Here is a 14,613-nt window from a genome sequence, read left to right as displayed (position 1 = left end):
CCATGGCTCACGGGCCCAGCCGCTCCGCGGCATGTGGGATCCTCCCGGACCGGGGCACGAACCCGTGTCCCCTGCATCGGCAGGCGGACTCTCAACCACTGCGCCACCAGGGAAGCCCCATCAAAGACTTTTTAATAATTTAAGTTTTTGCCCCTTGATATTTATTTTTCTTCTAGAATTTATAATACTTCCCAAGTTGAAAGTGCTTTTTTTATTCTTTAAAAATGTTTCCATACATACTTTCAGAAAGAACACATGAATTCAATGTTTAATTTTATGATAAATAAGTCAATATATTCATACACACCTTTTCTCCTTTAGGTCCTGGCAACCCGGAAAGTCCTGGTTGACCTTCATGGCCCTAACAGAAGGACAAGTAAGTAGACAGTCTCCATATCATTTGTATGTGCTCTACCTAACACCATCATGGGCACACTATTAGATACTGCACTATTCTGAAAGAAGAACAGGATTCACTCTACAGGGGCATGAGACCTAAATATGTTAGAAAGGTTTATCAGGAAATTTCATCTGAATTTGTATATTTGGGATGACATCTTCATGTAATGTTTTTATGCAAATATACACTTCTTATTTCCAATTAGAAATGCTTACCCTATATCCTGGAATTCCTGGTTCTCCAGAAGGTCCCGTCAATCCTAAATGTCCCTAAAAACAAAGTCAATGTTAGATAGAAAACAGACAATTGTTTAAATCATTAACCTTGTATTCCTATTATTTAAAATTTAGATTTTTAAGGTATGATATTTTACCTAGTCTGAAATGGGAAAACAAAACATAATTCTCCAACTTTCATCTTATTTTACTTCTGAACCACGTAAGTTCCACAAAAATATGTTTCTTTGGTTTACTTCTGGTATGAACATCCTTAATCATATTAAGAGAAATACTTTCAGTTGCCAGAATGCTGTAGGCTTCCAGCAAATTCTTGGAAATGTAGTTTGTATCTGTCAAAGTTTGTGGTAAACATGCATCACTAAATACTAGAGAGTGAATTCTGATAGTTTTTAGTATTGTTATGATAGGATCAAGAACTCTGTACTCACTGCTAGTTTCAAATGCTTTGATGAAAACAGTTTCAGCTCTGGTCAAAGTTGTTAAAATAGAATTGGTTGACAACTTATGTGTAATATTTACCCTATTAATTACTCTTATTATCAATATCACACAGATGAGGAAATATATAAGTTAAAGGCAAATCTGTAAATGTTCCTAAACTACTGAAAAGATAACTCAGACACCTGAAAAAAGCAAAAATAACACTCTTAAAAATGTCCTATCTTTCATATTATCAAAGTTTCCCTATCAACTCTCCTATTTGAGTCCCAAAATAAATAGAAGATAAGGAAATTAAGACACAGAATAAGTATGTGACTAGCCAAATACCACACTAACCAGAAGTTCTAATCAATGTAATAAGTAAGGAAAATAAATATGAGGAGATGATATGATTATTTACCTAAAGAACCCTGAGAATCATCAAAATTCATTCAAATGAATATAAAGTTTTTAAAAAAGTTTTTGGTTTTTTTTTTCGCGGTATGCGGGCCTCTCACTGTTGTGGCCTCTCCCGTTGCGGAGCACAGGCTCCAGACGCGCAGGCTCAGCTGCCATGGCTCACGGGCCTGGCCACTCTGTGGCATGTGGGATCTTCCCGGACTGGGGCACAAACCCGTATGCCCTGCATTGGCAGGCAGACTTTCAACCACTGCGCCACCAGGGAAGCCCCCCAAAAGATATTTTTACACAGCATAATTAGAAGACGCAATAGAAAAAGGATTACCTTAAAAACAACAAAATCTATAAGAAACTAACAATGAACCTAATAAGACAGATGTTAAGAACAGAGATAAAGGAAATAACAAAACTTTATTGAAGGATATACAAGATATAACTAAATAAAAAGACATACGGTGTTTCTACAGTGAATGATTCAATAATAAAGGAACTTGCTAAGTTGATTCTGAAGTTCACATGAAAGGGGAAAGAGATATAGTAAGAGCCAAACTTTTCAGAAATATAAATTATGAGGTATTTGCCCTACTAGATCTCAAATGATATTGTAATGATACAGTTATTTAAATGGTGTGGTACTGACCTAGGAACACACTAAAAAATTGAGAAAAGAAAATGAAAACAGACCATTATTTAAGAGTAGCTTACAGTAAGGGTAGCATTTCAGAAAAGTGGGAAATAGATTGTTTATTAAATAGTATTGGGGCTTCCCTGGTGGCACAGTGGTTAAGAATCCACCTGCCAATGCAAGGGACACGGGTTCCAGCTGTGGTCTGGGAAGATCCCACAGGCTGTGGAACAACTAAGCCTGTGTGCCACAACTACTGAAGCCTGCACACGTAGAGCCCATGCTCTGCAGCAAGAGAAGCCACCACAATGAGAAGTCCATGCACCACAACAAAGAGTAGCCTCCGCTTGCCGCAACTAGAAAAAGCTGAGCACAGCAATGAAGGCCCAAAGCAGCCATAAATAAATAGATAAATAAATAAATAAATAAATTTAAATAAATAAATAGTATTGAGACAACTGGCTAAGAATTTAGGAAAAAGAAAAATTAGTCCTTTACAACTTATATCATAGCAAACAAAACAAAACAAAAACTCTGTATGCTTTAAATGGTTAAGGGTAAAAATAAAGATATAAAAATACTAGAAGAAGGATATGGAAGAATATTTTTATGTACTTTATGTAGGGAAGTCATTTCTAATGAACAAATAAAACCTAGAATGTAAACAAAAAGACTGACAAATTTGACTGTAATAATTAAAACCTCTGTCCACTGAAAGATACTATAAACAATATTAAAAGATAAATGACAGAAAGGGAAATATATTTGTAATATATTAGCAACATCTTTAACAAAAGCATATTATCTAAACTATGTAAGGTATTATTGAAATTAAGAAAAAGACAACAACCTAATAGAAAAACATGTAAAGTGCATATGAACAGGAAACTTCTAGAGGAAAAAAATACAAATTACTTAGTTGCAATCAGGAAAATTGTAAGAGAGAAAATGAGATACTCTTTTTCATTTATCAGACTGGCAAACATCAAAAGGATTAATATGAAGTATTCCTGGTGGTGGAATGTAAATTTGGTGAAACCTTTTGGGAAGTTAGTTTGGAAACGTGTCAAAATTTAAAAAGTGACTACTCTTTTTAGAGAAAATCCAAAGTAGGAGCCTACTTTGAAGACAATACTCTTTGGATCAATTCATTCTCAAGTTTATTAAAAATTAATTACATTAACTCGACATAATAAAGCCCACATATTACAAGCCCACAGCTAACATCATACTCAATGGTGAAAAGCTGAAAGTATTTCCTCCAAGATCAGGAACAAGACAAGGATGCCACTCTCATCAATTTTATTCAACATAGTGTTGGAAGTCCTAGCCACAGGAATCAGACAAAAAAAAAAAGAAAAAGAAAAAAGAAGCAAAAGGATCCAAATTGGAAGGAAAAAGTAAAACTGTCACTGTTTATAGATGACATGATACTATACAAAGAAAGTCCTGAAGATGCCACCAAAAAAACTATTAGAGCTCATCAGTGAATTCAGTAAAGTTGCAGGATACAAAGTTAATATACAGAAATATGTTGCATTTCTGTACACTAAGAACAAACTATCAGAAAGAGAAATTAAGAAAAACATCCCATTTACCACTGCATCAAAAAGAATAGAATAAATCTAACTAAGGAGGTAAAAGACCTGTACTCAGAAAACTATAAGACACTGAAGAAAAGAAACTGAAAACAACACAAACAGATGGGAAGATATACTGTGTTCACGGATTGGAAGAATTAATATTGTTAAAATGATCATACTACCTAAGGCAATCTACAGATTTGATGCAATATCTATCAAAATACCAGTGGCATTCTTCACAGAACTAGAACACATAATTTAAAAATTTGTATGGAAACACAAAAGACCCCAAATAGCCAAAACTGATTTTTTTTTTCAAGATTTTCAATCAGTTTCAAGATTGCTTGAGAAAGAAAAACAAAGCTGGAGGTATCACACTCCCTGATTTCAAACAATACTATACAAAGCTACAGTAATCAAAACAGTATGGTACAGGCACAAAATTAGACACATAGATCAATGGAACAAAATAGAGAGTCCAGAAATGAACCCACTCTTCTATGTGCAATTAATCTATGACCAAGGACTCAAGAATACACAATGGGAAAAGACAGCCTCTTCAATAAATGGTGCTGAGAAAACTGGACAGCTACATACAAAAGAATCAAACTGAACTACTCTCACACCATGCATAAAAATACATTCATTAAAGACTTAAATGTAAGACCCGAAACCATAGACTTCTAGAAGAAGACATATGCAGTGTGCTCTTTAACACTGGTCTTAGTAATATTTTTTTTTGGACATGTATCCTCAGGCAAAATAAACAAAAGCAAAAAAAACCAAATAGACAATATCAAACAAAAAAACTTTTGTGCAGCCAAGGAAACTATCAATAAAATAAAAAGGCTTTGGGCTTCTCTGGTGGCTCAGTGGTTGAGAATCCGCCTGCCGATGCAGGGGACACAGGTTCGTGCCCGAGTCCAGGAAGATCCCATATGCCGCGGAGCGGCTGGGCCCGTGAGCCACGGCTGCTGAGCCTGTGTGTCTGCAACGGGAGAGGCCATAACAGTGAGAGGCCCGTGCACCACAAAACAAAACAAAACAAAAGAAAACAAAACAAACAAAAAAACCCAAAAAGGCCACCTACTGAACGGGAGTAGTAGCAAACAATAAATCTGATAGGGGGTTAATATCCAAAATATACAAAGAACACATACAACTCAACATCAAAAAACAAACAACCCAATTTAAAAATGGGCAGAGGATCTAAACAGACATTTTTCCAAAGAAGACATACAGATAGCCTACAGGCACATGAAAAGATGCTCAACATCACTATTCATCAGGGAAATACAAAGGACATATCACCTCACACCTGTCAGAATGGCTATTATCAAAAAGACAACAAATAACACGTGTTGGTGAGGATGTGGAGAAAAGGGAACCCTTGTGCACTATTGGTAGGAATATAAATTGGTGCAGCCACTATGGAAAACAGTATGGAGGCTCCTCAAAAAATTAAAATTAAAAACAGAACTACCATATAATCCAGCAATTCTACTCCCAAGTATTTATCCAAAGAAAATGAAAACACTAATTAGAAAAGATATAAGCACCTCTATGTTCATTGCAGCATTGTTTACAATAGCCAAGATATGGAAGCAACCTAAGTGCCCATCAATAGATGAATGGATAAAGAAAATATGGTAAAAATATACTATGGCATATTACTTAGCCATAAAAAGAATGCAATCGTGACATTTGTGACAACATGGATGGACCTAGAGTTTATTATGCTAAGTGAAATAAATCAAATACAGTGTGATATAACTTATATCTGGAATCTAAAAAACAAAACAAATGACAAACAGAAAACAAAAACAGAGTTATAGATACAGAGAACAAGTAGGTGGTTGCCAGAAGGCAGGGTGATGGCAGGAGGAAAGACATAGGTAAGGGAGACTATTTTCCACTTGCAAGATAAATGAGTCATGGTTATGAAATGTACAGTGTGGGGAATACAGTCAATAAATATGTGGTGTTTTTGTATGTGCAATATTGTAACTAGACATAACTAGACTTATTGTGGTGATTGTTTTGAAATGTATAGAAATACTGAACACTATGTTGTGTAAAAGGAACTACTCTAGTGTTGTAAGTCAATTATACTTCAATAAAAAAGCCCAACTCCTAGAAAAAGAGATCAGATTTGTGGTTAACAGAGCTGGAGGGTAGGGGATGGGAAACTGGATGAAGACAGTCAAAAGGGACAAACTTCTAGTTCTAAGATAAATAAGTACTCAGGATATATGTACAACATGATAAACATAATTATCACTACTACATGTTATATATGAAACTTAAGAGAGTAAATCCCAAGAGTTCTCATTACAAAGAAAAATATGTATTTTTTCTATTTAATTTTATATCTGTATGAGATGATGGATATTCACTAAACTTATTGTGATAATCATTTCATGATGTATGTAAGTCAAAACATTATGCCGTACACTTTAAACTTATACATGCTATATGTCAATTATATCTCAATAAAACTGGAAAAATATTTAAAAATCAATCACATTATATAATGTTTTTGAATGCATAAGCCAAAGATAGGAAAATATTAGTAATTAAAATAAAAGGAAGTAAGAATGACCTGGAATAGTAAGATGGCAGTAAGGGATGGAACACTTAAAATAAGCCTGAGGGAAATGTTCCTTAGACAACAGATGGATTATGCAATGCTCTCCAGAAGGCCTTGGTGAAATGTCACTTGTGACATTTAAATGGAGACTAGAGAATACATATGCATTTTGTAAATAAATTTATGAAATAGTCAAAAGACTAAATTGGATAATCTCTTAAATATTTTGCAACTCTTCTGCTGTGACTTTCTGAACAGGTCCAAATATATTAACAATATAATTTTGCTATTACAGGTTCAAAAGCATCATGCTACCTTGTTTCCAACATCATGTAAAATTCATATGAAAGATTAAAAATTAGTAGATGTTTTGGAGACTTATCACAGCTGGTTAGAAAAATAATCTCCAGATAAGCATGTGGAATCCAAGCATATAAAGAAAACCTATTTTCAAGTAATTTTCAAAGCAATTTGTCAACCATGACAGCATAATTTTATACAGATATTAAATCCTGATTTCAAGTAAAAGGCATATAAACTTTCCTACTTAGGAGCTATAATCTGATTTTTTAAAAACATTATTTCATATTTTATTTCCATTTTGAGATATTTTTCCCCCTTTCCTCTTTCATGTCCAGAAACCACTAAGCCATTTAAGTACTGTGGAATGCTTACAATTCTCCACATCCCATGGAGGTAGATTATTTTCAAAGGAACTATTGCTTTCTCTGTAAAATTAATCAAGGGACAGAGCCTTTAGGACATGGATACATTTCTTTTCCATCCACAGTGAACTCAGTTCTGGAGACAAATCAAATATACTGACCACAGCACCTCTAGTTCCTCTGGCACCTTTAGGACCACTTTCCCCAATTTGTCCAGGAGCACCTCTGCTTCCAATTTCTCCTGTGGGCCCCATTTGTCCTTTATCACCCTGTGGATGCCATTAGTAAGAGAGAAAAGAAAAAAACAAACTTATACTCAGATTAATTAACTATATCATATACCTGAATGGCTCCAGAGGATATTCCGTGAGCAAAATTCTATAAATAGTAACTTTGCTTTAACTTAATAGTACTACAGACCAGCACTGACAATAATAACATACCATCGCTACCTAGGTTACCTTAAAGATATAATTAAAAGTAATTTTGGAAAAAAGAATATTAAAAATTTTGGCCAAACAAGCAGAGAAGATATGGTGCTCATGTTGAGTTACAAATAACCAAGTTTATTATTTTGAAATTTGTAATGCATTTATGTACGAATGCATGCATGCATGTATTTATTCCTGACATGAGAAAACACAGGCCCTATGAGAAACCTGTTTCTACAGAGAATTTCAATGCCCCAAAGATCTGTCTAATGCAAAAAGGCTCTAGTGTGCAGTTCTGTATACTCAGTATCATCAGTTACTTGGTTGGAGTTTGTGTTTAAAAATCTGTAACGTTTTTGTATGATTTTACATCCTTCTGAAAAGTAGTTACCTTCTGTTTTCCAATAGGCTAACTAATCATTCTCTAATACCAAAGTACAGCAGCTTTTAAACATTAAATGTTATAATTCATTTTCTGCATGTTGGAACCAACCTGTTCTATTATTGATAATCAAGTAGATAACAAAGAAAAATTAAACAGTGATCACAGTCAGGACATTTTTGGTTATTCATAATAATTCACAGGCTTTCCCAAAGATACAGGCTGTTGTAAGGACCTGCACTGTCCTACTTGTAAAATCATTTAGACATAACATTATGTTTGATGAAAAGACGCTTCAATATTGGGCTTATTTTCATGGATAAGAATGGCAACTAAAATTTACCTCATTCACTTTTATCTTTTATTATCTTATACTGCCCCCAAATTATGAAAAAGATGGACTAGGTGCATATTCACAGAAATGACAGATCCGATTTTGGGAACTAGAATATGGTGTAATTTGTAGTTAATTATAGTAAATATATTCAAAACTGTTGTAGTACAATGTGAAAATCATTTTTATGTCTCACAAATACTTGAACAAATTATTGACTCTATCCAAGGATGAATTATTCATTATATTGTGCTAAATTTTACAAATATACCACATTTTCTTAGTAAAATATAAAGGAAGCAAATAAAACATATTGTTTTGTGTTTCTTAGTTAATGTATAGGAAAGATAAACTCAATCATTAACCTTTTCAATTTGGAAAAGTACAATTAAAACAAACCCAGAAACAATTCTAATATTTCTCTCCCCTAAATATTTTACTAATGTTACTAAATAGCACAAATGGTATAGTATTTTTCTTTTCTCTCTTTTCCTGTCCATGGTCTACTAAGGTAAACAGGAGAAGAAAAGGCAAAGATCTTTTCAGAAACTACAAAGTAGAAAATTTGACTTCAGATAATAAGTAATAAGGTAATAAGTACTCCCAAGTGGAATTAAATAATAATTTATACAAATGTGCCTTTTAAGCCAAATTTATCATTATTATTTTATCTCCAGTGCAAATAAAAACAGCACAGTATGCTATGGAGCTCTGGGCACATCAGAAGAAAGAAAACCAGCATAAAAAGACGTAAAAAAAAATTACCTTCTTCCCTGGACGACCTCTTTGTCCTGGCAGTCCCACAGTTCCTTCAGGTCCCTGAATATCGAGTATGTAAAAGGAAATACATTGTTAAAGATAGGACTAGAAAGAATATTTAAATACTTATATCACATAATCACTGAATTGAACACTAAGTAAAAACAAGGGTTACGTCTTAACAATATTATGTTTGTATAATTATTTTAAAAGAGGTCATGATGAGTTAGAAGCCCAGCTGTTACTAATGAGTAAAGTTCACATAAACAAACTGGCCAAGATAGACCAAATTAAACTGTTCTTAACTACAGAGGGAAAACAACTTGGTTTCAGTACACCCATTCAATTAGCGAGAATGTAATTAAAGTTAACCCAAATGCATCCATTTCAGCAGTTCTATGAGCTAGTATGGGTTCAACATCTTGTTGAATGTATAGTACTATAACATATATTTAATATACTGTCAAGGAGAATCTTAAAATCTCAATGAAGTGTAAGATTAAGCAAATATTATTTGATCTGTGGAAAAAGAAGGAGAGAGGAGAAATACATGGAGAGAAAAGAGATAGTCATATCAAACTGTTTAAAACAATATTTTCACTTCAATATGTATTTTGTTTAGACAAAAGTAGACTAAAAGTTTTCAATAAACACTTTATTAAAGTAAGAAGTGGTTAAAATATTTTAAATGTCATGTGAATTTGCAGGGCAACAATGGTTAGGCTTAAATGAGATCCATAGTAAGCCAGACTGCAAGTTCTAAAATAGCTAATAATTAATCATAGCATTCCTTGCATTAGTTGGAAATAAAAATGGAAATTTCAAATTTGTGTCCCAAAGCTTGGCAACCTGCAAAAATGATGCAGACAAGAAATAAATTGTGGTTTACCACTGTGCTATGGAAGCTCTTGATAAATATTTGTTGAACGAATAAACAGATACCTAAGGAAATGAGTCATTCCCTGTGCTTCTGAGCAAATGTTCTTCTAGCCTCAGAAAGTCCGCTCAATTTAGAGGCCAAAGTGGTTAAGTTCTACTGCTGTAGTTCTAGCTGCATCCAGAGGTTGAAATGATAGTTGCACCTACATGAGACTTCTTTGTGGTTAACGTGGACTTTTTAAGAGAGGCTGATTAACATTCATAGATGTTAACGATATGAGCATTTAAGTCAGACAGCTGTAGTTTCATGTTCTGGCTCTATCACCTAACAGCTATATGACCATAAGTAGACTATTTGACTTCTAAAGTCCTCAGTTTCCTGTTATATAGCAGGGATATATTAATACTTCTTCAAAGGGTTACTAAGATTGAATGAGATAATGCATTTAAAGCTTAGAAAGGAATAGACTTATACTGAAGAGCTCAATAAATGTCAGTTCTCACTAAATTCTGTTGTCTTTTTAAAGTGCATTATGTAATATTTAAATATATAAAAATATATATAGAAGATATTAAAAGGTACAATGAGCACCCATGTACCTACCACCCACTTTAAGAAACAGAAGCTACACACACACACACACACACACACACACACACACACACACATACACACACACAAAACTGAAGGCCCATATATACACTTATGTTAGCAGACACATCACCTTCCCCCTCACTCAGGTGCAACAATTGTCCTCAATTCGTTTATCATCACATGCATTTCTTTATACTTTCACTCCATTTGTATATATTCCCAAACATTATATGGTTATTTTACATCTTTTCAAACTTTCAATAAGCAGTATCACACTTTATATACTCTTTTGAAATTTTTTGAACACAACATTTGTTTTTGAAATTATTCAGTGTCTCTACTTACACTTTGTTTTCACTCCTACAGGATTACATTTTGTTATCAAACCACAACTTATTCAACCATTTTCCTAGTGAAGAATTTTTGGTAGTTTTTTTTTTTTTCTGTTACAGATAATGCTGCAATAAACACTCTTGTGCATATCACTATGTGCCCATGTCAAGAGATTTTTTGGCGAGGGTATATACCCTGGAGTTGAATTGCTGGCTTGTAGGATATATGCACCTTTCAGTATACAAGATTTTGCCAACTTGTTCTCCAGGGAGCTTTTGCCAATTTATATTCCCAAAGCAACGTTTAATAGTTCCAATTACTCCAAATCTTCCATAATGCTTGGTACTATCAGACTTAAAATTTGCCTGTCTCAAGGGAGCAAAATGATGTATTATTTGGGATTTCAATTCACATGTCCCTGATTATTATGGAGGAATGAATATCTATTCATACAGTAATTCAACATCTATATGTGAATCTCTAGTTCCCACCTTCTGTCCAGTATTCTACTGGGCTGTCCTTAATGTCCTGATACTTGTATTTCATTCATTCTGTATATCACAAATCTCTTTTCCCAGCCTGGAGCTTATTTTCTCACTTTGTCCACTATAACTTTTTATTTTTTTTTTATTTTTATTTTTTTTGTGGAACGCGGGCCTCTCACTGTTGTGGCCTCTCCCATTGCGGAGCACAGGCTCTGGACGCGCAGGCTCAGTGGCCATGGCTCACGGGCCCAGCTGCTCCGTGGCATGTGGGATCTTCCCGGACCGGGGCACAAACCTGTGTCCCCTGCATTGGCAGGCGGATTCTCAACCACTGCACCACCAGGGGAGCCCCACTATAACTTTTGACCAACACAAATTTTCAGTTTTAATGTAGTCAAATTCATCAATATTTTCTTCTTGTTTTATTTCTTTAGTGTTTAAGAGATCCCTACTGCTTCCCCTTCCTCCATGAGGTCATAAAATGTTCTCCAATTTAAAATTTTGATTTTTATAATTAGATCTTTAATCTAATTGGGATTTCATTCTTTTGTGTGTTTGTAGTTTGATGTGAAGGAGAGATTTGTTTTTTTCCATTTGGATAACCAATTGTACCAGTACCATTTACTGAATATTTCATCCTTTCCGTATAAATCTGCAATGCATAATCAATTTATTAAACGTTAAGTTTCAAAATATACTTAGATCTGAGTCTACATTCTATTTCCGCTGGTCTATTTGTCTATCTGTGAATGAATGACACTGACTAAATGACTAGCTTCAATAATAAGTTATGATATCAGGTAGGGCAAGTTCTCCCTTTCACATACCACTCCCCACCAACATCAGCAACCTGTTCTTGAAAACTGTCTTGATATTGGACCTTTGATTTTCCACACACATTTTAAAACCACTTTTCATCCATCCAGTTATATAAAAAAATCCTGTAGAGATTGTGACTGAAACTGTACTGAATTTATAAGGGAGAGTTAAATTTTTTTGATATTGAGTTTTCCTATCCATGAAATATCTCTCCATTTATTTAGGTCTTTGTTAATAAAATACTACACACTTTTTTTTTCAATAAAATTTTACAAATCTTTTGTTAGATTTATTCCTAGGTACTTAATTTTTGCTGATTATATTGGATTTTATTTTAAAATTGCATTTTTAAAAGTTTTCTGTTTCTTGCTGGTAGAAAAGAATGGAATTATTTTTTTGGTATATTAATTTTATATATAGCATCTTGCTAAACTCTCATGAATTATAATAATCTGTCTGTAGATTACTTCTCTCATTTTGCTGTACTGGCTGGGACTCTGAGTAAATGTGGAATAGAAATGGTAAATAGTAGTGACCTTTGCTCATTTCTTTTAAGTTTCACCATTAAGTATCATAGTCAACGTATGGAAGTTAAATTTTACTAAGTGCTTTTTGTTTCATCTATTGAGATGATATTTTTTCTTCAATTTGTAAATATGCGACTTAATTTTATAATTAAAAAAAATGTTAGGCCTTTGTTGCAATACCAACAGGGATTTCATAAATCCCTTTATCCTGTCAGTACTCCAAAATGGTACTGAATTCAAATACTCAGGTACCAGCTGAAAACCATGGCATGGCAATGCTACCTGCCAACCAACAATTCAGTTTAGGCATCACTTTAAGTTATATATTTAAATATCATATATTTAATATTTAAACATTATATATTTAAATATTAAGAAAAATTTGTGGATAATGCAAAAATAACAGCTCTGACATAAGTGACAAGCATAAGTAAGTTTCACAAATGCATATAATTGAGACATTTGTTATTATTCTGAAAGATGACTTACACATTCATCTCTATCTTCAAACCTCCATTCTCTCCTCATTTTCAAGTTAATAACCTTGCTTCATATCTGAGAGATAGTAGCAGTTAAACAAGAGCCATCTCCTCTTCCCAACACCCAACTTACCAATACACCTATTTATGCACCCACATATTCTGCTTCTCTTCTCTTACAAAAGAAGTGTCTCTGTTTCCTGCCTGAGGCCAGCTCCTCACACGTATAAGAAGCCCATGTCCTCTCACTTATTCAAGGCTCTCTCTTCTGAAAACATCCCCCTTTCACTTGCACTATCAATTTTTCTCTCTTGACTGGATCATTTCCAATAGTATTCAAATATGCTAAATATTACTCATTAAAAAAATCCTTCCTTGATCTCATGTCCCTCTCTTCCTTCCTACCTTCGTCTTTTCCATTCTCTCATTCAATTTCTCATGTACTTTTCTAGCAACATTTTCTGCTCCCCCTTCACAGCAAAACTTCTGAAAGACTTGTTTATGCTTATTGTCACTATTTCCTTACTCTCATTCTCTCTTCATTTGGGCTTTTGTTCTTACCACACCTCTGAAATTGCTCTTATTCAGGTCACCAGCTGACTTCCATATAGCCATCTCCAATGGCTGGTTATCCAATTCATTTTATCGGAAACTTCTTTTTCATTCTTGAAACTTTTTTAAACCTTTGTTTTTATGGCCACACACTTCCGCCATTTTCCACTTACTTATATCTCCTTATATGCTGGCTCCTTCTCTGCCCAACCATTTAATGTTGGAGTGCCCTCTTCTCTTTTTAGGTGATCTCATCCTGTCCCTGTGGCTTTAAAGACCATCTATATTCTAATGTTTCCTAAAATTATATCACCTGTCCTGACTGCACCACTGACTTTCTGATCTACCTTCAACATCTCTTCTTGAATTTCTAATGGGCATCTTAAACTTTGTGTGTCCCAAACTGAACTCTTGGAATTCCCTCCTTGAACCCCTAAACTGCTTCTCAGTTTTCCCCATCTCCTTTGTTAATAGGGCAACATTTTGAAAATTATTATAATACTTTTCTATTTTGCCTTTTTGATTACATGGACTTTATCCTATTTAGCCCAAGAGATTCATATGCACAGGGGTTGAATATATTACGAGATGATGTTTCTATTTTCTTTGTTTCTAACTTTACCATTTCACAAGCTGAGCCTCGGGCACCCAGCACACAAGGCTGTCTTAGACTGTAGAGAAGACACACTTTCCATTTATCACAGTAGAACTCTAAGGCTTTTACTAGATGGTAGAAGGATGAGGATATGACATAGGGGAAGTAAAGAAAAAGCTTAAGACTTTTCCTTTGTCCCCAGGAGAATCTGGGAAGGCAAAGAGGGAGAGAGAGAGAGACATAGGTGTTCAGATTTCCCTCATTCTGAGTTTTGGCAGAAAGAGACCCTTGTTCCCTACTACTCATTCAGGATTCAGGAAAGGTATCTTTTCTCTAGCTATCACATGGTTTTTGGCTATATCAATGTGGTTGCTCAGCAAAGTCAAAATGAGGAAGACCATATTGTTATATTTTCCTAAGCTACTCCTTGATTCCTATATGATGTAGAAGGGAACTAAGAAACACCTGGGGAGTTTGCATGTATGTATCGGTGGCCATTAC

The 14,613-nt window shown here is 34.3% G+C and overlaps 1 protein-coding gene across 1 annotated transcript in view; it reads right to left on the bottom strand.

The window, feature by feature from the left end:
• The window catches only part of COL24A1 (collagen type XXIV alpha 1 chain), a 395,634-nt gene that overhangs the window by 84,205 nt on the left and 296,816 nt on the right, over nucleotides 1-14,613 (bottom strand). The window contains exons 38-41 of the mRNA XM_059061755.2: nucleotides 8,855-8,908; nucleotides 7,104-7,211; nucleotides 616-669; nucleotides 308-361 (exon numbers count right to left, since the gene is read on the bottom strand). Of these exons, the coding sequence (XP_058917738.1) occupies nucleotides 308-361; nucleotides 616-669; nucleotides 7,104-7,211; nucleotides 8,855-8,908 (270 nt within the window). The remainder of the gene's footprint in view (nucleotides 1-307; nucleotides 362-615; nucleotides 670-7,103; nucleotides 7,212-8,854; nucleotides 8,909-14,613) is intronic.

Source organism: Kogia breviceps, chromosome 1 (genome assembly GCF_026419965.1).
Source record: "Kogia breviceps isolate mKogBre1 chromosome 1, mKogBre1 haplotype 1, whole genome shotgun sequence".
Lineage (NCBI taxonomy): Eukaryota > Metazoa > Chordata > Mammalia > Artiodactyla > Physeteridae > Kogia > Kogia breviceps.
This window is presented reverse-complemented; position numbering and strand designations above follow the sequence as displayed.